General features: G+C 41.9%; 5 protein-coding genes and 1 long non-coding RNA gene across 6 annotated transcripts; 1 reads left to right on the top strand and 5 right to left on the bottom strand.

Moving 5' to 3' along the window:
* Positions 1-451: 451 nt before the first annotated feature.
* On the bottom strand, positions 452-1,018 carry LOC148200218 (uncharacterized). Its single transcript, XM_088112868.1, has one exon. The coding sequence runs from the start codon at positions 1,016-1,018 to the stop codon at positions 452-454; it is 567 nt and encodes a 188-aa protein (XP_087968994.1).
* A 1,445-nt stretch (positions 1,019-2,463) lies between these two features.
* LOC148200217 (uncharacterized) lies at positions 2,464-5,159 on the bottom strand. The gene is made up of 4 exons (XM_088112867.1): positions 4,752-5,159; positions 4,146-4,637; positions 2,564-3,838; positions 2,464-2,505 (listed from the first exon to the last, which is right to left on the bottom strand). The coding sequence occupies exons 1-4, from the start codon at positions 5,157-5,159 to the stop codon at positions 2,464-2,466; spliced, it is 2,217 nt and encodes a 738-aa protein (XP_087968993.1).
* Positions 5,160-5,165: 6 nt separating this feature from the next.
* Positions 5,166-6,770, bottom strand: LOC148200216 (uncharacterized). The gene has a single exon (XM_088112866.1). The coding sequence runs from the start codon at positions 6,768-6,770 to the stop codon at positions 5,166-5,168; it is 1,605 nt and encodes a 534-aa protein (XP_087968992.1).
* A 134-nt stretch (positions 6,771-6,904) lies between these two features.
* On the bottom strand, positions 6,905-7,627 carry LOC148200215 (uncharacterized). The gene has a single exon (XM_088112865.1). The coding sequence runs from the start codon at positions 7,625-7,627 to the stop codon at positions 6,905-6,907; it is 723 nt and encodes a 240-aa protein (XP_087968991.1).
* Positions 7,628-15,113: 7,486 nt separating this feature from the next.
* On the bottom strand, positions 15,114-20,470 carry LOC148200214 (uncharacterized). Its single transcript, XR_015785834.1, has 4 exons — positions 20,330-20,470; positions 17,596-17,954; positions 17,187-17,291; positions 15,114-15,484 (listed from the first exon to the last, which is right to left on the bottom strand). It is a non-coding gene; the product is annotated as an uncharacterized LOC148200214 (long non-coding RNA).
* A 34-nt stretch (positions 20,471-20,504) lies between these two features.
* Positions 20,505-21,835, top strand: LOC124847266 (uncharacterized). Its single transcript, XM_088112357.1, has 3 exons — positions 20,505-20,737; positions 21,236-21,384; positions 21,477-21,835. The coding sequence occupies exons 1-3, from the start codon at positions 20,511-20,513 to the stop codon at positions 21,689-21,691; spliced, it is 591 nt and encodes a 196-aa protein (XP_087968483.1). The 5' UTR covers positions 20,505-20,510; the 3' UTR covers positions 21,692-21,835.
* The last annotated feature ends 1,480 nt before the right edge of the window (positions 21,836-23,315 follow it).

The following is a 23,315-nucleotide window of genomic DNA, read 5'->3' as shown; positions in this document are numbered from 1 at the left end:
TAACTTATTTACAAAGAAAATAAGGAAAAATGACTTCAAATAAAATGAGATCCGAAGTGAACGTCATGAGCAAAATTTTTGAACCATTATGCGTATGAGACAATGCAGAAATGGGAAGAGAGGAACAATGAACTCGTAAAACAATTTGAACAATTTGAAATTTCGATGACCCCTTTTTTTGAAAATTTTTTTTATTTGTTTTCTTCCACGACATCCTTGAGGAGCAAGTTTGAGCTCAATGGATACATCCGTGATGCTTTAATCATTGTCATTTCCCTTTATTTTACTTTAAAACTCAGTGTGATATGAATCGTGACGAGAGGCAAAAACGAAAAAGTTGAATAATGGATGAAATCGCAGGGTATTTATTCAAAGAAATAACACAAAATACAACAAAATTTTTACAAAACAGCGTTAATATCCCTTAGTAGCATCCCCTATCTCGGAATCATCATGCGTAAAACCTTTTTACCGCATCAGAATTAACTGGTAAAGGTAACTCCTCTCCGTCCATCCTTGTGAGGATTAGTGCCCCTCCAGAGAATGCCTTCTTTACTACAAACGGCCCTTCATAATTTGGGGTCCATTTGCCTCTTAAATCCCTTTGTATGGGCAATATCTTCTTTAACACCAGTTCGCCTTCATGAAACTCCCTTGGGCGTATTTTTTTGTCGAACGCCTTTTTCATTCTTTTTTGATACAATTGCCCGTGGCACGCCGCTGTCAGTCTCTTCCCTTCGATGAGATTGAGCTGATCAAAACGAGCTTGAACCCACTCGGCTTCCTCCAATTGGGTTTCCAATAAAATTCGTAGAGATGGGATTTCTACCTCAAATGGAAGCACTGCTTCCATCCCATACACCAGCGAGAAAGGTGTTGCACCAGTTGACGTTCGTACTGATGTACGATATCCATGCAAAGCAAAGGGAAGCATTTCGTGCCAATCCTTATAAGTGACCACCATCTTTTGTACGATCTTCTTGATATTCTTATTAGTAGCTTCTACTGCCCCATTCATTTTTGGACGGTAAGGAGAAGAATTAAGATGATGAATTTTGAACTCCTCACATAACTCCGCCTCATCCGGTTGTTCAAGTTGGTGGCATTATCAGTGACGATATTGTTAGGTAGCCCGTATCTGCAGATCAACTCCCTTTTTATGAATCTGGTCACCACCTTTTTAGTCACGTTGGCATAAGAAGCAGCTTCAACCCACTTGGTGAAATAATCGATTGCGACTAGTATGAAGCGGTGTCCATTTGACGCTTTTGGCTCTATAGCTCCAATAACATCTATCCCCCACATCGAAAATGGCCATGGTGCAGACAACACGTTCAAAGTCGTGGGCGACACATTGATATTGTCTGCATACATTTGACATTTCTCGCACCTCCTCACGTGTGTACAACAATCATTTTCCAAGGTTAACTAGAAGTAACCAGCTCTCAAGATCTTCCTAGCCATTGAGTGCCCATTCGTGTGTGTTCCAAATGTACCTTCGTGCACTTCTTTCAATATCCACTCGGCTTCTTTTGCATCTACACATCTGAGGAGAATCATGTCGTGATTTCTCTTGTATAAAATATCCCCACTTAAAATAAAGCTGCCAGCCAACCTTCGTAACGACCTTTTATCGTTTTCAGATGCTTTTTCTGGATATTCTCGGGTCTTAAGATAGTGCTTGATATCAAAGTACCAAGGTTTACCATCCACCTCCTCCTTGATGAAATGGAAATATGCTGGCTCCGCATGGCTTCTTCATTTCAATCACTGGTAATTTTGTATTTTGGTCAACTTCAAACATGGATGACAAAGTAGCCAATGCGTCTGCTAATTGGTTATCCTCCCGCGGTATGTGGTTAAATGTGATGTCATCAAAATACTTCATTAATCCCTTGATGTGAGCTTGGTAAGGAATTAATTTTGCATCCCTTGTTTCCCATTCTCCCTTCAATTGGTGGATGACTAAAGCTGAATCTCCATATACCTCCAGAATTTTCACTTTGGACTCTATTGCCGCCCGAATACCCATAGCGCATGCCTCATATTCTGCAATGTTATTTGTGCAATTAAAACACAGCCTTGATGTCATTGGCATGTACTGCTTATCTGGAGCGATAAGAACTGCCCCAATGCCATGTCCCATTACATTCGAGGCTCCATCGAATAATAATATCCATGCTTCTTCGTCTCAGTTTTCTCGGCCTTCCTTGAATAGAGCCATGGTATCTTCGTCAGGGAATTCGGGTTGCATTGGCCAATAGTCGTGGATGGGTTGATGAGCCAGGTATTTTGCCAATGCACTACCTTTGACGGATTTCTGAGTGACATATACTATGTCATACTCTGACAATAGCACCTGCCACCGAGCTATCCTTCCAGTGAGAGCGGGCTTTTCAAAAATATACTTGATGGGATCCATCTTAGATATTAACCAAGTAGAGTGACTTAACATATACTGCCTCAAGCGATGAGTAGCCCATGCCAACGCGCAACAAGTTCGCTCTAATGATGAATATCGTTGTTCACATTCTGTGAACTTCTTGCTTAAATAATATATAACATGCTCTATTTTCCCATCTTCGTCGTGCTGACCTAATACACAACCCATTGATTCGTCCAACACAGTCAAATACAAAAGGAGTGGTCTTCCTGGCTCAGGTGGACGCAACACCGGAGGGTTTTGTAGATATTGCTTAATCTTTTCAAAAGCGGCCTGACAATCCTCATTCCAAACCAAAGCCTGATTCTTACGCAATAACTTGAATATCGGTTCACAAGTGGCGGTTAATTGGGAGATGAATCTAGCAATGTAGTTCAATCTACCCAGGAAACCTCGAACCTCTTTTTCCGTCCTAGGGGCAGGCATTTCTGCTATTGCTCGTACCTTGTCAGGATCTACTTCTATTCCCTTTTGACTAACAATAAAGCCTAGCAATTTTCCAGATTTCACTCCGAACGTGCATTTATCAGGGTTTAACCTGAGTTTAAACTTCCTCAGCCTTTCAAATAATTTTCTCAAGTTGAGAATGTGCTTTTCTTCTGATTCAGACTTAGCAATCATGTCATTCACATACACTTCGATCTCCTTGTGCATCAAATCATGAAAAAGTGTCACCATCGCCCTTTGATATGTTGCCCCAGCATTCTTGAGCCCGAAAGACATCACCTTATAACAAAATGTTCCCCACAATGTGATGAAGGTAGTCTTTTCCATGTCCTCAGGTGCCATCTTGATCTGATTATATCCCAAGAAACCATCCATGAATGAAAATAGTGAAAACTTGGCTGTATTATCGACTAGAGTGTCGATGTGTGGTAGTGGGAAATTGTCTTTTGGACTTGCCCGATTCAAATCACGGTAGTCCACACACATCCGAACTTTACCATCTTTCTTGGGTACTGGTACGATATTTGCCACCCATTGCGGGTATTTTGCCACAGCCAAAAATCCTGCATCAAATTGTCTCTGCACCTCTTCCTTGATTTTCAAAGACATCTCCGGTTTCATTCTTCTTAATTTTTGTTTGACCGGAAGACATTCTGGTAAAAGGGGGAGTTTATGCTGCACGATATCGGTATCCAAGCCAGGCATATCATTGTACGACCAAGCAAAGACGTCCTTAAATTCCTTCAATAGGACTCGCAACCTTTCCCTTACTTCTTCTTTCATGGTAGTGCCGATCTTTACTTCTTTTATCTCGTCTTCCTCTCCCAAGTTAAGTATTTCAATCTCTTCCTGATGGGGTTTTATCTCTTTAGACTCTTGTTCCACTAATCTCAAAAGCTCTGGCGAGGGTTCCAGATCATCTTCCGCATTAATGACAGGGTGCTCCCACTTAGGGATATTGACATTATTATTTTCAAAACATTCATTGTCATATCTGCATTATTTAAGTTTGCGAAAAAGAATAAATAAACAGGAAGAACGATGAAAAAGGCTAAATGATGATAGAAATGAGAACGAACACGATTCAATTATCACACCGAAAATAAAACGTCAACCCGTAAATCATGAATTCTAAAGCTCCGGGTAAAACAACAGGGTTAATTAACATATTACATTTTGTTTGGATTAAACATCACGGGTAAATCCAAAGTTTTCCAATTGTTGAGCTGTGCATCCGGGGGGAGCAAGCCCACACGAAGTTTGAGCTTTCAGATCTAGCTTCCTCTTCCACCATCGCTATATGGCTAGTGTTCACCCATCCCGCACTGCGAAAACTCTCTTTGATACCGCAAATGTGGATTTTCCTCGCCCTAGGTTCCCGTTTCCCCATCCGAGCCAAACTACGCTCCTTCCGTTCCTCAATCAACCTCTTCTTATCCTCCTTGCTGGGCTTGTACCCTAGGCCATACCTGTTTTTGTTCTCAATCACCTCCAATAGGAATGTACATCCTTGTCCATACTTGTCTAAACCATTCTCGTACTTATAACCTTCTTTCAGCATGACCTTGGCCATCATGATAGAGGTGCATGATAAATGTGGGTTCATAGGAAATGACTCAACATAGGTGTTTCCCACAATTTCTAGTGATTGAAAAGCTGTTTCCAGAGCCTCCTCGGCTGCCTCTATGTAACGGGTGGAGGATGGCCCACTCACAAGGAGATCCTCCTCTCCAGAAACTATGACCAGCTTATCTCCCATGATATATTTCAGTTTTTGGTGCAGTGTGGAAGGCACAACTCCTGCAGAATGGATCCATGGGCGACCCAATAGACAACTATAGGCTGGGAGGATATCCATGACCTGGAAGGTTACTTGAAAACCACACGGGCCAATTTGGACCGGCAACTCTATTTCTCCCATGACTCCCCTCTTGCTACCGTCAAATGCTCTCACAACCATAGAACTTGGCTTCATCTGCATTCCGTCACAAGGTAGCCTCTCTAATGTCATCTTGGGCATGACATTCAGGGAGGAGCCGTTGTCTATCAACACGCGTGCTATGCCGTGGTCCAAACATTTTACGGAGACATGGAGAGCCTTGTTATGCCCTCTCCCCTCCTCAGGTATTTCCTCATCGGTAAAGGTGAGGTAATTATTAGCAGTGATGTTGCTGACAATGCCCTCGAATTGGTTCAGGGAAATACCTTGTTCCACATGGGCCTCGCTCAGTATCTTCAATAGTAGTTTTCTATGGGAGGCCGAGTGCATAAGTAACTATAACAGGGAGATCCGGGCAAGCGTACGATTCAATTGTTCCACCACTTTGTACTCACTTTGTTGTATGAATTTCAAGAACTCGCAAGCCTCCTTCTTAGAGATTTCTTTCTTGTCCGCCTTGTCAGGGGTCTCCTTTGCCTGCACCCCTTTCCCTTTTAAATGGTCCTTAGTATTTGCGTAAATTGGTGTTTCATTATTGCTAGCTCCTCTTCTCGTCAAGTTTGGTGGCGTGAAGATTCGACCACTCCTTGTCATTCCGCCGATGCCTGATATATTTTCAACAGTTGGATCCTGGCTAGAGAATTGACTTTCAATGCACTGTCCTTTGTCGACTACACGTGTCCCATACCTCCAAGGGACAACTTTCTCGCTTTTGTAAGGAAAAGGAACTGGTGTATGGATGACAACGGGCGATCTTCCTTGAATTACTGGTGTAGGGGTGGTTCGAGTGAAACGGATTATCAACGGCTCTGGCAAAGTTACATCAGGCTCCATACCAATTTGTGCAAACACCTCATCATCCTTGTCTTCGTAGCATACTTGCATCAAATTCCTATCAAGCAGATCTTGTAGAAACTCTTCGAATTCAACGCATTCCTCTATAGAGTGTTCCGTGCATGGATGGAGTCCACATGCTCTTCCCAAATCATAATCCCCACTTAAAAGACCCAACTTCAATAATTCCTTAAAAATGAATCTTCTGGAACTTCGGATTTCGCTTGCATCCTTTATCAGTCTATGCTCCTTAACCTCAATGGCGTTTGTCGAGGCACTCCCATGCCCGGATAACGGATTAGCATCAATGCTAGGTTTATCTTCTTGAAATTTTAGCCACCTAGCGTCAATTAGGGCCTGCACTTTACGCTTGAAGGCCATACACCTCTCAGTTGAGTGACCCACGCCTTCCCCATGATAACTACACTTGGCGTCGGCATCATAACCCCTAGGGTATGGAGGCTGCATGGGTATCATTGGGCATATAGCAACCAGACCCCTTTTGACGAGGTGAGGTAATAATTCAGTGTAAGTCATAGGGATGGGGGTGAAGTGAACAAGGTTTCTTTCCTGGGTTTTTCCTAGGTAAGTGCCTTGACCTGCATTCGGATTTGGATTTGCACTTGGCACAGTCCTCCAAGCGTTGCTTGTGATGGGTTGTGATTGGTAAAATCCTTGTTGTTGTTGAGGCCGGATTGGATGAGCAAAAGTCGTATTGGCTGCATATGGTGGCTGGCCTAGGTATGGCCTATACTTGTGAATAGGAGCATGACCTCTCCATAGAGGCATTGCCGATGTTGCATGCACATCTCCTTCTTTCTTCTTTCCTGGATTGAAAGAGGGCTTCTTTTTAGAGTTTTCCACCGCAGATGGGCTACTTGTAATCTTCCCATTCCTCACCCCAATTTCTATCCTCTCGCCGATTATGATGACGTCAGCGAAATTGACGGATACATTCCCCACCATATATTCATAAAACGGTGGCTGGAGCGTATTTACAAACATTGCCACCATTTCTCTTTCAAACAAAGGCGGCTCTACTTGTGTGGCCAATTCTCTCCACCATTGGGCATATTCCTTGAAGGTTTCATTGTCTTTCTTCCCCATATTCTGTAATTGCAGACGGTCCGGTGCTACATGTGTGTTGTATATATACCGTTTTACAAAGACGTCGGCCAGATCTGCCCAACAATGGATTCGAGATGGCTCTAAGTGAGTATACCAATTTAATGCTACCCCAACTAGACTATCTTGGAAAACATGGATGAGTAACTGGTCGTCATAGCATACGCAGCCATTTTTCTGCAATACATGGCTAGATGGTTTTTAGGGCATGTATCACCCTTGTACTTCTCGAATTCTGGCGCTTTGAACTTATACGGTATTTTTACTCCAGGAACCAAACTTAGTCTTGCAACATTTCCAAACCCATAATTTTCCATCCCTTCAATAGCCCTCATTTTTTCCTCCAGAATCTCTAGTCTGTTTTTAGCTCCGTTAGTGATGTTGGTTCCCGCATGCGCCGCGGTTTGTGATGCGGCTCTTGCTGAAGAATCGTGGTTAACAATCATATGCGGTACTGTAGTCACTCGTGTTCCTTCAACTGTAATTGCTTCATTCATTTGTGCACTTACCAAGGGAGCTGCCATAGAGATAGGTACCTGAGTAGTGATTGGCGGTACATCAACAGTTGTGGGAATGGGAAACGACGCATGCTCCCCTTCCAAATATTCTCCTACGGGAGGAGTGTATTCCGGGGGTAACCCGTACAACGGGAAAGGAATCGATTGGCGCATAGCATTGAACAACGGTGGATAAAAATGGGCATTCCCGCCAACCAATGTAGACGAAGACTCTCCAATAGCCTTCAGGGATTCAAGGGCGACCAAGATTTGGCCAACCTGGTCTTTCAACTGGCTCATTTCAGCTTTGATGGATTCTTGTGACTCTTCCCAGCTCTCCATAATCCTTGAATTGGCTCGAGTCCTGTAGGGATGTCATGGAAAGTTGGCCGTTTTTTTTTTACTTCGCTATTATTAACTTAAGTTAAATGAAAATGTGTCAGGCAAAAAGGGAAAGAAGAAAAGAAAAAAAAAATGCGATGCATGCTAGTGATAGGTGGAAATCATAAGATCACGACAACGTTAATGATGGAAATTGATACAAGTTGATACCATACAACACATCTCACGTCTTTCATATAGAGAAAATCTAACAAGACATGAATCACTTTCTATCTCGAGCAATGAAGGCTTTCATTTCGCCTATTAGCCTTTTACAATGGTTAATAAAAAGCATTATCTCGTGAGGCGGGTTACAAAAGTGGGTCATGGCTTCGGCGTCCAACACCATCTTGGGGATGTCTTCAATCGCTCCGTTTGCCAACATAGCCAATTGGGAAAAACTTCTCTTCCAATGCTTCACAGCCTCTTCTTGCACTGTGATGCGGTCTTTCATTTGTTTTACCAAGGCATGATGCCTCTCTTCAAACTCCATTGACCTCCACAGTTCCTCTTGCTCCTCAATGTACTCCTCCATTTGTTTTATCATGGTGCGATGCTCTTCTTCTGCTTCTGCTAGCTTCCAACGCTCTTGGTTCATATCTGTCTCAAAAGACAAGGTCATTTCCTTCATCTCGTGCCCCGCCTTTTCTACCTGAACCTGCGCTTCTCTCAATCTCTTCAGAGCCTCTCGCTTATCTCTTTTAACCTCTTCGTAGAGGTGCCTCCATTGTTTTCCCTCTTCTAATGTTGCATTCCTTTCCTTCACTCTCATGGCTAGCTTTTTGCTTGCGGTCGCGAGGTCTTGTTTCAATTAGAATGTATAAACTCTTTCAGCCTTCTGACTTTTGACAATTTCTTCATAGGCCTGTGCTTTTTCTTCTTTATCATTCCTCATATGAACAAAATCGTTGCGTAGAGTTTGTAATTCCTTTTCCAACCTAGCGTTCTTTTCCCTCAGTTCTTCCATCTCTATTTTCAATTGCTTCACCTCTTCGCTTTCTAGTTCTTGGGATCGCCCTTCATTAGCTAGCTGATCAACGATCGGCTTGAAAGGCAATTTGATTTCCTTTACCCTTTCCCAGATCCAGGTGTGATAATTAACTTTGTCGTCCATCACTCCCAATCTTAAATCCTTTTCTGCTCGCATAACGTTTTCCCAAGCACTCCTAACTTTCCTCAACATTTCAGTGCAATGCCCATCCCCATAGTAGATGAAAAATGCCGTGAGATAGTCCAGTGAAGGTGCCCCTTTCATGGGATACCCAAATTGTCTCTGAACCAACAGAGGGTTGTAATTGATACCATAACGGGCCCCTATGAGAGGTACATTGGGAAAGCGGCCACAGTGTTGGATAGGCTGTTTGAGCTCAAGCCAAGGAAGACGCCATTTTATTTTTCCTCCATTCAAACTAGCAAAGAAACGGGCCCACTCACTTCCTTCTTTGTTCGTAAGCCCCCGGCATGACAGATCTTCCGAAGGACGCTGGATATTGACCGTGCCTTTAAAGAAACGTGCAGTCATCCAAACATACAGTGCCGACACACAACAAAGGATTTTCTTCCCCTTCCTTTCGTGACAGAAACTCATGGTCCCATAAACCTCAGCAAGGACTACCGTTACAGGATTCTCCGATCTCGTTTTTCTCGCCACGAATACATCTATTGCGGTATAATCCACAAAGTCTTCTATTCTAGGGAATAAAACAATGCCGTACATGGTGAGAGCTAGCACATCCATAAAAGTCTCCCACTCTCCCTTATCAGCCAGATGTTGTAGGTACTATTCCAGATACCCCTGCGTCAGCCCAAGCTCTTGATGCCTTGTTACCAACTTGTCTTCGAGTTCCTGGGGCTGTAGTTTCATTATGGCAGCAATAGTTGCGATAGAGGCGTGATGCTCCAAGTGCTGATACGGTGTAGTACCCTCCAGTGGTAAACCAAGGATATGCTCAAACTCTTCTATAGTCGGTGCTAGCTGGAAGTCTAGGAAGGTGAAGCATCTTAGCGAGGAGTCATAATACTGTGCTAGGGCTGTGATAGCAGGCAACTGTACCTCCACTTCCATTAGGCTCAATAGGTTTCCATATTTTTTCTTGAAAGTTTCTCTTTTTATGGTCGTTAGTTGTTTTCCTAAGCTTATCAGCCCTGTCAGATTCCCCCCATGAATCCTCAGGCGAGGTTTCTTTCTTAACACGGCAGAATCGGTATGTTGTGTAGCATCAGATCTTGTATCAACTTCCATCTTGTAGGATAAAATAAACGCATGTGATTTCCCCTAAAACCAGCATGTCACCAAATGATGTATGAACATGATGCATGATAACATAATGAAGTAAAAACATGACCAACAACACAAATGCATGCGTAACATGAAATGCAAAGTCATTATTTTCGAAAAGAACAAATAGGATGTGGGCAGCAGTACACATTCCTCCCTTCGTGCCCTATCAAATGTTGAAAGACTAAAGTTCTAAGGCAAAATATATGCACTCACAAGGATAACTTCCTAATGCTTAAATTAAGGCCACCAGAGCTATGGCTCTTTTCATTGTTTCTCCACAACAGTCAGAGTAATCAACTAGATGTGGAGACACAAATGAAGAGAACAGACTCTAGCTGGGGTTCTCACGATAGCCAAACAAGAAGTATGTCCCAAATGACACCGCTACACGACCCCTCTATTTCTAAGTTGCGCTCAGACCCGGGTATAGGGCCCCACTCATGATATGCATATTGTGTGTGTGAAGGGAGAATGCAATTGTACACCCCAAACCCTCACCTGCAAAACAACCAGAAGATTCCCAGGCAGATATAACATGTTTTCTATCCTAGGGTTCAATATAATCAAAACAAACACACATACAATTATGCCAAATATCAAACAAGGATAAAGAAAAAGGGGAAGAAAAACACAAAGAAAAACCACATTGAATTCGCACATCTAATTAAATGGCCTAACTCTCTGGCGGTCCCCAATGGAGTCGCCATCTGTCGCAACCGGAAAAAATCGCGACGGGACAACGATCCGTAAAAAAGAAGATATATTTGGAAAAGAGATTTGGAGTCGCCACCATAGTTTATTCTGGAAACCTACGGAAAAACCATAAAATGATAAGGCATGGTCAATTAGAACCAGATTCTTGGTTCGGGAGTCGGTTACGTGTAGGGAAGGTATTAGCACCCTACAACGCCTACCCTAAGGCAGTACCTTTAACTAAATGCGCGAATATGGATGTGGTTTTCAAAATGTTTAACTTTCCCTTAAAATAAAACTCTAAAGAAACAAACAATATTTTTTAGTTTTTTGGGCCCGACAAGGATTGACCTTGCTCCTACGTATTCCCATTCAGAATGAGAAATCAGGGTTACGTAGTTCATTTGAAACTGCTTGAAAATTTTGTTTAAGGATTTGTTGAGAAATTTGTTTGGAAATGATTTTGGATTTTTGGGAAGTGAACCTGACAAGGCCTGGCCTTGCTCCTACGTATCTTCACTTTTGATGGAGAATCAAAGATCACGTAGTTCTGGCAAGGCGATTTTGTTTGTAGTTTGAAAAATAGATGTTTTTTGGGTTTTTGAATATTTTATATGTTTTTGGTATTTTTATTTAGTAAAGTGAAAAGGTTTTTAGCACAAGGACGATGCGTGCGATCACACATGTGCCTAAACCTTTAAACCATATTTTTGGCATTTTTGAAGAAAGAGAAAAGGTTTTTAGCACAAGGACGATGCGTGCGATCACACATGTGCCTAAACCTTTAAAACGTATTTTTGGCATTTTTGAAGAAAGAGAAAAGGTTTTTGGCACAAGGACGATGCGTGCGATTACACATGTGCCTAAACCTTTAAAACATATTTTTGGCATTTTTGACGAAAGAGAAAAGGTTTTTGGCACAAGGACGATGCGTGCGATCAAATATGTGCCTAAACCTTTAAAACGTATTTTTGGCATTTTTGACGAAAGAGAAAAGGTTTTTAGCACAAGGACGATACGTGCGACCACACATGTGCCTAAACCTTTAAAACATGTTTTTGGGTTTATTTAAAAGAGAGAAAAGGTTTTTAGCACAAGGACGATGCGTGCGATCACACATGTGCCTAAACCTTTAAAACGTATTTTTGGCATTTTTGACGAAAGAGAAAAAGTTTTTAGCACAAGGACGATGCGTGCGATCACACATGTGCCTAAATCTTTAAAACGTATTTTTGGCATTTTTGAAGAAAGAGAAAAGGTTTTTAGCACAAGGACGATGCGTGCGATCACACATGTGCCTAAACCTTTAAAACATATTTTAATTTTGTACATACACATAAATATTTTAGTATTTCATTATTTTTATGTATTATTAAATAAATATTTAGAATAAATAAAATAAATTAAAAAAACAATAAAGAGAAATAACAATAATAATAAAACAAGAAAACAACAACAACAAAAAAAAATAAAGCAAAAGGAAATAAATAAAACAAAAGCGGGGGACGCCGAGAAAACGAGATGGTTAAACTATTTTTCTTTCTCTTTTTTTTTATAGATTGGGCCTAAACCCAAACCGAAAGGGGTGTGGAAGTGATAACAGGGGTGCCCAGATCAACTTATTTCCGACAGCAAACTGGGCCTTAGCCCAGACGGACAGGGGCGTGAACAGAAGAGCAAAGAGGAACAAAAATAACTTCGTTTGGTTAATTTTTGGGCTTGGTCCAGCATTGGCCCGAAGATGTATGGGGTGCGGAAATGAAAACAGAGGTGTCGCGCAAAAGAGAAAGGGGTTTTTTTCTTTGGCATGCCCAGGCTCGGGGCGGTCTTTTTCTGATCGAGAATCCCCTAGGGGTTCAGCATTCTTCTTCTATTCCTCACCCCTCAGATCCAACACTCTCCCGCTCACCCCCTCAGCTCACACACTCTCTAGAGACCCGAGGTCTCTTCGTCTCTCCGCAGGCTAACCATCGACTCTGTCAGACACGGCCACCGCTGCCTCAGTCGGAACACGCCTTGGCCTTGCCGGCGACAACTCGCGGCAGCAGAACCATTGGCGACCGCGGAGCCGCTGCCTCCTTTTCTCTCGTCTCGCTTGCCTCGAAGGCGGTAACCCAGGGAGGACCTTGTCTCCGCCGCACGTCCAAACCTCCACCCGTCTGGCAGCCGTGAACCGATTCCCGTCGCCACCGATACCCGTCGCCACCGAGGCCACCACGATGGGTTCTCCTGGTCACCTTTATCTATATTCTGTTTCTGTGTGGGGATATAAATTTTCGAAGAATATGATAATGGTGGCATCCATTGGGTTGGTTACGGTTTCCCTATTGGGTATGAATTGTTGGGGATGAATGAGGACCAGTGTCAGCGTGCGTGTGAGGGGAGATATGGGTTAGGTTGTTTCTGGTACTTCTTGCAGGTTTGGTGTGGTTCGCGGTAGTTGGAGGTTGAGTTGTCTGGTAATGGGAGAATGTTGAGGGCGGAGGAGATGGTTCTAAGTTGGCTGTGGAGGTGCCGTAGGGTAGCTGATGACTGAAATCTAATGAAAGAGATGAATGGGAAAATAGTTTATGGGTGAAATCTTATCGAAGATGGAGGGATTTGATGACTTTAAGGAAACGGAGATGAGGGCAGAGGAAGATCTGAGGTTCGAAAGGGGGGTGTTACACGGAGAAGAAAATGGATTTGGCAGGGGCGTGTGTGGTTGGGAGTGAGGGGCCGAGGGGTGGCAAGTGAATATTGTTGATAATTCAGGGAGGGGACCCAACATTGAGGTTAAGCTGTGTGGTATAAGGCGTTGGAGATGAAGACGAAAAGCAGAGGAATGAAAATGATAAGCTGTGATCACCGGTCTCAATAAGGGAAGGTTGTGTGTTTTCTGGGTACATGGATACTGAAATATTTTTAGTTGAGGGAAAACACTCTTGTACTTATTGTTACTTATAACTGACGAATCTTTGTTGAAACTACAGGTGCATTTTGATTAACAGAGGAAAGCGAACGTAACCATATACCGAATCACTATTTCATTCATCCCATGCATAAAGAAAACATGTCTATGGATATATAGATAAGCATGACCAAAGAGTTTTAGGTATACGAAACTTACCTTCGCAGCTTCAAGAGAAGATCAAAATTTTCCTTTTTGTCTTAGTCTCCTTTTCTTTACTGGATTCAATTTCCCCTTCCTTCCCAGCGTTGTTGCAGGTGCCACAAAATTGTAGTGAACGTGACCAAAGGTCACCGGATGGCAACGAGGATACGACGATGATGGAGTTTTTTTTAGCTCCTGTACTAAGGCTCCCTCCTCTCCCTTTTTTTTTTTATCTCCCCCTCCTTAGTTAAGTCTTTTTTTTTTTTTTTAACCTCCCCGCTGCCCTCCTCCTCAGCTGAGTGTGTTAGTGGTGTAGTGGCCTTACCGATGGAATCTGTACAGAGACACCAGAGCACCCGTGGCAGACAGAGGTACCAGAGCACCCGTGGCAGACAACGCCGAAAGTGAAAGTGTCAGCCAAAAAAAAAATATTTTCTTCAGAAACCCATACTGTGAATGGTTTGTCAGACTGGCCGCGTGTTTGCTTCACCATGTGCTTCCAACTATTGCTCTGCCGTGTTGGTGTGCTTCCCTTCCAGCGAGGCCGTGAATATGGAGCTGCCCATGCTGCTGCCAGCGTGTTGCCCCCCATGCCTCCATTCGTGTCTGCTTCCAGCCATGCATCTACCTTTCTCCAAATTAAAAATCCAAAAGTATAAGCCAGCCCCCAAACTGTCAATAGCTTTTCAGATGGTTAATGGCGGACAGCGGCAGCTGAAGGTGGGAATCCTCAGTGTAATGCTCAGACCGAATTTAAAATGCAGCCACCACTACTTTTTGGACGCTCGGTCAAATACGGGAGCCTGCTACCAAAACCGAACGCTCAAAACACTACCACACAGACCGAACGCTCGAGATTGCCGAACGCTATACTGGACCTGGCACGAAACCGAACGCTGGACGCAAATAAGCACAACACAGTCTATGACGAACGATATCACAATGAGACCGAACGTTCAATCACACATAACCAAGACCGAACGTCCAGACGAAGAGCGAACCTTCATTAAAACAAACACTTAAACACTTGGGGCCAAGGATGACCGAACGGTTGAACATAAGAATTGCCGAACGTCCTAAAGGCATGAATTGCCGAACGGTCGAGTAGTCGCTTGTGGATGACCGAACGGCTGAGGCTAAGGACGAACGATCAACGAAATGGTGAGGACGAACGGTCGCGCAAGGCAGCTGACGAACGGTCACACAAGTGCCAGGACGAACGTTTTTTATTATTTTTTGTTTTTTATTATATTTATATGTTTGTTTTTTTTTTGTTTTTTTTTTATGATGAAAATAAATTTATTAATCAACCCGGACGAAATTGAGTGTTGACAGTATCCAATCCTGTGACATCCCAAAAATACAGTTATAACTATAAATTTAGAAAATCACATTTAATAATAATCTCAAACAGTTTTACACTAAAAGTTAAAGAAATGAGAAATTAACGATCGCTCAAGGACGAACGTCCTTGAGTACAAATCCAACATAACGGCGAATGTGCTAAAGTTGCACTCCACACATCAGAGTTACAATTTAAAACCAACCGTACAGGAAACCTGACCGAACGGTTTACACAAGACAAATACCGAACGGTCGAAATAAAACTTGAACGAAATCAAGAGATGGTCGAACGACCACTTAGTTCAACAAAATACACTACTGGCCGGGCGGTCTCACTGCTCGATCTTCACTTCAACATCAACCAGGTTCTCTTCATTCAACGCATCTTCCAAACGCTCATCTCCCTCTGCTCACATCCACACGGATGATCATTGCAAAGACATGACGGACGTACAAGTACAATGGACAACACAAGGAAAACGAAAGGGTAAGCTTACGTAATTTAACTCATGCATCAACATACAATTTCAGGTAAACAATTCAACATACATGCATATCTCAACATACACATTCATTACATAACAACCCATTTAAACGTACTCACTAAATAAACTCGACACGACTGACTGTCCGGACTGTATGAACTCTGTGTAGCTTCGGTGTTCGTGCACCCGGGTGATGTAGTAACTGGAACTCTCATCAGCTGCCACCCGAGGTTAATCCTATCTGTCCAAAAATCATCAGGACTAGGACCTCCTGCCATTCCCACACATGACGTACTGCCTCTACGTGAGGACGAGTACTCACGGAATATCAGGATGAACGACCGGCTAAGCTTACCACATTCATACTTTACAAATCTCAATAATCAAGTTCTGAGTCATTCCTCCTTGGAACGCTCTTTCATAAATCAATATTCATTTCATCTCATATACTGTTCATCATTCAGTTTTCATCATGTATTCGTATTTTCATTTCATCTCATAAACTGTTCATCATTCATTATTCATCATTCTTAAGAAAACCATCAAAAACGAACGTCTTGTCCCCAATAAGTCCAAGGACGAATGCTGTGAAATGAGACCCAACAGGGACGCTCGTTCGAATCAAAGAACGAACGGTTTAAGTTCAGATATTTCTAAATCTGGTACTGTTCATTGGACGAACGCTGTGGAAAATAATACGAGCGCTCAAAATAATGCCGAGCCCCATTTTGGGACGAACGCTCAACATAAGGTCGAGCATCACTTTGAGCGAGCGCTCGTTATAAGAACGAGCCTCATTTAGGACGATCGCTCATTTCAAAAGTCGAGCGCCAATAGGACGAACGCTCATTTCAAAACGCATAATTTTGGACGAACGCTCACATCAAAAGCGAGCGTCATGTTGGACGAATGCTCAGTGTAAGTACCAATTTGAGCGAGCGCTCGTTCTGAAACGAACACCAAACAGAACGAGCGTTCAATATAAGACTGAACGTCATTTAGAACGCGCGTTCGGTATAAGACCGAACACAAATTTGAACGAACGTACGGTATGAGACCGAACGTTTATTAACTCAGATTGGTAGGACTTGAAAAATAAATTAAGATACTTTTAAAGAGTATTTACGAACGGGAAAAATACACAGTTGCATATACACATACAATTTCAAAGAGATAGAAGTTTATGAAAATGTTAGCTTCAACAGTGTTTGACCGAACGCTCAAATAGAACATTTTAGAGTGAGGACGCTCGTCCTCAACTAAGGAAAACCGAACGGTCAATGACCGTTTAGTACGAACGTTCAATTTCATGGGGAGTTCATTTTTCAGTTCCAGTTTATTTCTCATCACAGACTTTCATAGTTTCATTCATTCACACCAAAACATCTCATTCATATATCTTATTTCATCCAATATCTCATACATCATAAGTAGCTTAATCATGTTTCATTTCCATTCAATAAATAACGGACGTCCACATAAATCAATCACAGCAACATCAGAGTCACAATAACGAACGTTCATACCATTCATTCCATCATGCATTATTTCCATACAGTAAAAATAACGAACGTTCACATACAGCATGCATCAAAACAGTTAAATTAAGTAAGCTTCCCTTACCCGGAAATGAACGAACGTTCACAGGCGCACACAGACGCTCTCTACTCAAATCCTTATCACCAACGCTCGTTAATCCACTATATGAACGAACACTCAGAAACCCACCTATATTTGGTCATATACTGTTAGGACGAACGTTCAGAATATTTAAGAACGAACGCATGAGCGAACGCTCGTCAGGCTAAAGAAAAGCGAGCGTTCAAATTAACGTGGACGAACGTTCAATTCGTCTAGTTTTGGACGAACGTCCAATTTGAAATCAAATTGGACGAACGCGATTCTACAGAATCTGCAGAATCGCAGGTTTTCCAGAAAACCAGAAAACCTCCATTTTTAACTCTAAAGCTTTTAGATTTCTACAAAAACAGTAAGATTAACTAATCAAAACGAAAAATCTAGCACCCCTTACCTCTTGAAGACTTCCTTTGTGAATTATTTGAGTCTAACTCTTCCAAAACTTGCAGCTCCAAGCAATTCCACTAAGCTTTGAACTTCTCCTTCTCTCACAAAAACGGCAGCAAGGTAGCAAGTCTTCTTCTCCATTTCAGAAACCAGTACCTCCTTTTATCTTTCAAGCTTGCATGGTGCCAAACACAAGAGTATCACGGACGTTTTCTTGCTCCCCACTTTCAAAAAAAAAACAACTCTCGTGACTTCTTAATTGCTTCCCGTGATCTCTCCTTCAACAATGTAGCTCCATAGATGAAAGGGTGGTGCCCACCATGTCCCCACCATTCCCAAAATTTACGGGTCTTACAAATCCTTATTCTACTTCGAAATAAACAAACAAAAGCATCAAAACACATTTAAATACTTTTCATGAGAATTAACACTAAAACTTAGGCTTAATTACCTACTTAGTCCCCATGTTCGGAGGTAATTTGCTGTTTAGTACCCGGTTTTAAAAATGTAGGCATTTGATACCTATGTTTTGAAATTTGTATCAATTGAATCCTACCCACTTAACGCCGTTATAAATCTAACGTTTTTCTGACATCAACTTTGAATTGTGGACGAGCGGTTGTGGACGATCGTCCAAACAGAGGAGGACGCTCGTCCAACAGTGGAGGACGCTCGTCCAAAAGTGGAGGACGCTCGTCCAAACAGAGGAGGACGCTCGTCCAAACAGAGGAGGACGCTCGTCCAACAGTGGAGGACGCTCGTCCGACAGAGGAGGACGCTCGTCCAACTGTGGAGGACGCTCGTCCAACAGTGGAGGACGCTCATCCAAAAAGAGGAGGACGCTCGTCCAACAGTGGAGGACGCTCGTCCAACAGTGGAGGACGCTCGTCCAACAGAAGAGGACGCTCGTCCAACGATGCTCGGACGCTCGTCCACTACCGCTCGTCCACAATTCAAAGTTGATGTCAGAAAAACGTTAGATTTATAACGGCGTTAAGTGGGTAGGATTCAATTGATACAAATTTCAAAACATAGGTATCAAATGCCTACATTTTTAAAATCGGGTACTAAACAGCAAATTACCTCCGAACATGGGGACTAAGTAGGTAATTAAGCCTAAAACTTACTCAAAAGCACAACAATTTAAGCAACAAAAACAAGTAAAGTTTACAACTATCAGGCAGCAAGCTCAGGTACACTTATTACCAGCACCTGCTTATTGCATGGATTGCCTTGCTGTGTATTATATGACTCGGGGGCAACTCACTCCTTCATCTCGAAGGCGTGCGTTGAGAAGCTGGGGTTAGATGAGAGCGGGATGCAGTTCGACCTGGTGGTGTCAACCCCAACGGCTGGTGAGGTTAGGACGTCTACTATGTGTGTTAGATGTCCTATTGAGGTTAGGACGTCTACTAAGGTCAACCTAATCTATTTCCCTCTAAAAGAGTTAGAGGTGATTTTAGGAATGGATTGGTTGGCTACCAATCACATTCTTATAGATTCTGGAGGAAAGAGACTGGTGTTTCCGGATGAAGAAGAAGAAGAGTTGTCTGTGACGCTCGTTCAACTGAAGGAAGATATCATGGAAGGCGCCAACTGCTTTCTAATAATGACGCACGAAGCAAAGGAGTTTGGAGAATTAAGACATGAATGATCGTCCAGTAGCGAGTTCAGTAGAGGACGATCGATCGTGGACGAATTTCTGGACGTCTTCCCGGACGAAGTACCTGGACTACCTCCTCCTCGCGATGTAGAATTCACGATAGACTTGGTAATGACGACAGGACCTATCTCGATGGCACCTTACCGAATGTCACCGGCAGAGTTGGTTGAACTTAAAAAGAAGATTGAAGAATTGATGGACAAGCAATTCATCAGGCCGAGCGCCTCACCTTGGGGAGCGCCTGTTCTGTTGGTGAAGAAGAAAGATGGCAGCTCTCGGCTTTGTATTGACTACCGACAGTTAAACAAGCTGACCATCAAGAACAAGTATCCATTGCCTCGGATTGACGATCTGCTGGATCAGCTACACGGTGCAATCGTATTTTCCAAGATTGATTTACGATCGGGATATCACCAAATTCGGGTTAAGGAAGGAGATATCCAGAAGACTACTTTCAGGTCTCGCTACGGACACTACGAATATGTAGTGATGCCGTTCGGTGTAACGAACGCACCAGCGATCTTCATGGACTACATGAATCGCATCTTCAGGCTGTATCTAGACAAGTTCGTGGTTGTCTTCATTGATGACATTCTGATCTACTCCAAGAGCTGCGAAGAGCATGAGGAACACTTGAGAGTTGTACTTGGCGTGTTGAGGGAGAAGGAGTTGTACGCCAAGTTATCCAAGTGTGAATTTTGGATGAAAGAAGTGCAGTTCTTGGGAGACGTAGTCTCGGCTGGAGGCATCTCAGTGGATCCAGCCAAGGTGCGAGCGGTTTTGGAATGGGAGAGTCCTCGTTCAGTCACTGAGGTTCGAAGCTTCGTAGGACTTGCGGGCTACTATAGACGGTTCATTGAAGGATTTTCTAAGATAGTAGCTCCGCTGACTCAGCTGACCAGGAAGGATCAACTGTTCGCTTGGACCGATCGGTGTGAGGAGAGTTTCCAAGAATTGAAGAAGAAGTTAACGAGTGTAAGAACCTAAATATATATATATATATATATATATATATATATAATATTAAAAGATGATGGGGTGAAAACATTATAAAAAAAATGGATATAAGGAATGTGACCTTGGGAGGAAAGCACGCAGATGTCCACAAATGGAGGGCCCCTTTTTGCTTACTTTTGGCACATATTGATTGAAGAAAGTCAAAAAAAAAATAAAAAGGGTCCAGAAGGGGATGATTTAAAAGAAAGACATTGAGGCACCCTTCTGTAATCAAAATCCAGATTGAAAGAGAAGCTAGAAGAATGGGCGATTACCATTTCGTCTACAAGGACGTAGAAGGAGCCTCTACTCAATGGGACGATATCCAGAGAAAGCTTGGAAATTTGCCCGAAAAACCACCCGCTTTCAAGCCCCCACCTTTCACCCCTTCCTCTGATGACCAACCCAAAGACAAAACCTGGATCGATTCCAAAACCTCCGAAGAACTCGAAGACGACCTCGACGATGATCGATTCCTCCAAGAATATAGGTTCTCCTTCACCTTTTTGGTTTTTTCAAGGTTTTTCTTTCGTGTGTTGGTTTTGTTTTTCTCCAAGGTGGTCGAGATTGAACAAAATTTGAAGCTTATAAAGATTTTGTTGATGGGACTCTTTGTATTGTTTGCTTGAGAACAACTGTATGAGACTTGTATTTGTGTGTTTATTTTATTTGTTGATGAGTACAACTTGGTTGGGAATTGTTGTGGATTTGATATTTAGAGCAAATTAATGCTTAGGAGTCTGTTTAATTACCCTTTTGTTCCATATTTTGTATGTTATCAATACGATTTTGTTAGGTATTGTTTTCTGGATTAACATTTTATGGTGAATTAAAGCTTAAGAGCCTATTTTCGCTCTTGTTTATGGCTTTTTTGCGCTGAACTTACTTGAAAAGTAGGAATAAATGAGATTATGAGAAAGCAAAATTTGGTTTATTTGCGTGTGTGTTTATTCTACTTGTTCTTAATTGAATCATTTTGTTGTGACAGGAAGAAGAGGTTGGTTGAGATTCGAAAGGCAGCTAAAGTACTTCGGTTTGGATCTATGATTCCTATTTCAGGATCTGATTTTGTTCGAGAGGTGTCACAGGCTCCATCTGATGTTTGGGTGGTTGTCATCCTTTACAAGGATGGGTATGATTTGATTTTGGAATTTCTTTGATTCTATAATCTATAGCTTTTCAAGGTCATGTTTCTTATGGTGACTGTTTATGTGTTTTTGAATGGATTCCTGAATGTGGCTTGTTGATGCAAAGCATTGAAGAATTGGCAAGAAAATATCCTGCAACAAAATTTGTTAAGATAATATCTACAGATTGTATCCCAAACTATCCAGATCGAAATGTTCCGACTTTATTGGTTTATAACAATGGGGCAGTTAAAGGAAATTACGTGGGTCTGCATAGTTTCGGGCGAAGATGTACTCCTGAAGGTATTTATGTCTAAAACTACCAGCCTCGTAGTATTATGTTCTTTTATTTTGATGGAATTAAAGGCCAAGCTTTCAGAGGAGTTTCTAACAATAAGTGATGCAATTTTTATGACATACAAGAACTAGTTTAAAGGTTTTTGCTTCTAGTGTGAATGTAATCCTCATCAATTTTGTTAAATAATTGTTATAGTGCTGCCATAAGACTATAAGGAGGTGTTCTTCAACCCCTCTGCCACAGGAAATTTGTGAAGGGAGGCCAACTATCAGCACCATGGACCAAAATGGTCTTTTTTTATGGTGAAATGTTGGCCTTCATCTGTCACTGATGACCGATGACCAATGACCGATGACCTTGATCTTGATAACTATCTGCCTAAATAGTGTTTGGTTAGCTGCTCTGTGGCTTTCCTTCTCCTTAAAAGGAGGAGGAACTGACACTCTTTTCATAAAAGCTCTTCAAAATTGAAGTAGCTTATTGTATTTCTTCAAATAGTTCCTATTCCTAGATCTACCTTCACCAAATGGTATTTCTCTTTAATTTTTGAATTATGACTCTTTTTCTCTCGGTCTCTACCCTTTAGTTTTGGTAGTCATGCCAATGTCATTGGCACTTCATTGTCTCACTCCACTCCTCATTCTTTGTAGACAAATTTTGTGTCAATCCACTTGATTGACTAAGTAGGTTATTTTTTTCTACCGAATAACTTTTACCTTAAATGAAATTTTTCTTTTGATATCAAATATTTTACAAAAATTAATAAATTAATATTGAAAAATAAAAAACGACAACAGATCTGTAGTGTTTTATTATTTCAATATTAATTTTTGTAAAATGTTTGATATCAAAAGAAAATTTTCATTTAAGATAAAAGTTATTCAGTAGAAAAAAATAACCTACTTAGTCAATCAAGTGGATTGACACAAAATATGTCTACAAAGAATGAGGAGTGGAGTGAGACAATGGAATGCCAATGACATTGGCATGACTAGCAAAACTAAAGGTAGAGACTGAGAGAAAAAGAGTCACAATTCAAAAATTAAAGAGAAATACCATGGGTGAAGGTAGATCTAGGAATAGGAACTATTTGAAGAATTACAATAAGCTACTTCAATTTTGAAGAGCTTTTATGAAAAGAGTGTCAGCTCCTCCTCCTTATAAGGAGAAGGAAAGCCACAGCTAACCAAACACTACCTAAATGTAATAATGTTATCAAAATGATGTAGATCAAAACAAAATTTGACTATTTAGGCAGATAGTTATCAGGATCAAGGTCATCGGTCATCAGTGGTAGATGAAGGCCAACATTTCACCATAAAAAAAGACCATTGTGGTCCATGGTGCTGATAATTGGCCTCCCTTCACAAATTTCCTGTGGCAGAGGGGTTGAAGAACACCTCCTTATAGTCTTATGGCAGCACTATAACAATTATTTAACAAAATTGATGAGGATTACATTCACACTGGAAGCAAAAACCTTTAAACTAATTCTAGTATGTCATAAAAATTGCATCACTTATTGTTAGAAACTCCTCTGAAAGCTTGGCCTTTAATTCCATCAAAATAGAAGAACGGAAAGCTTGGCCTTTAATTCCATCAAAATAAAAGAACATAAAACTACGAGGCTGGCAGTTTTAGAC

Source organism: Vigna umbellata, chromosome 4, assembly GCF_029865625.1.
Source record: "Vigna umbellata cultivar VRB3 chromosome 4, Vumbellata_1.0, whole genome shotgun sequence".
Classification (NCBI taxonomy): Eukaryota; Viridiplantae; Streptophyta; class Magnoliopsida; order Fabales; family Fabaceae; genus Vigna; species Vigna umbellata.
The sequence above is the reverse complement of the archived record's forward strand: the minus strand, read 5'-3'. Positions and strand labels throughout refer to the sequence as shown.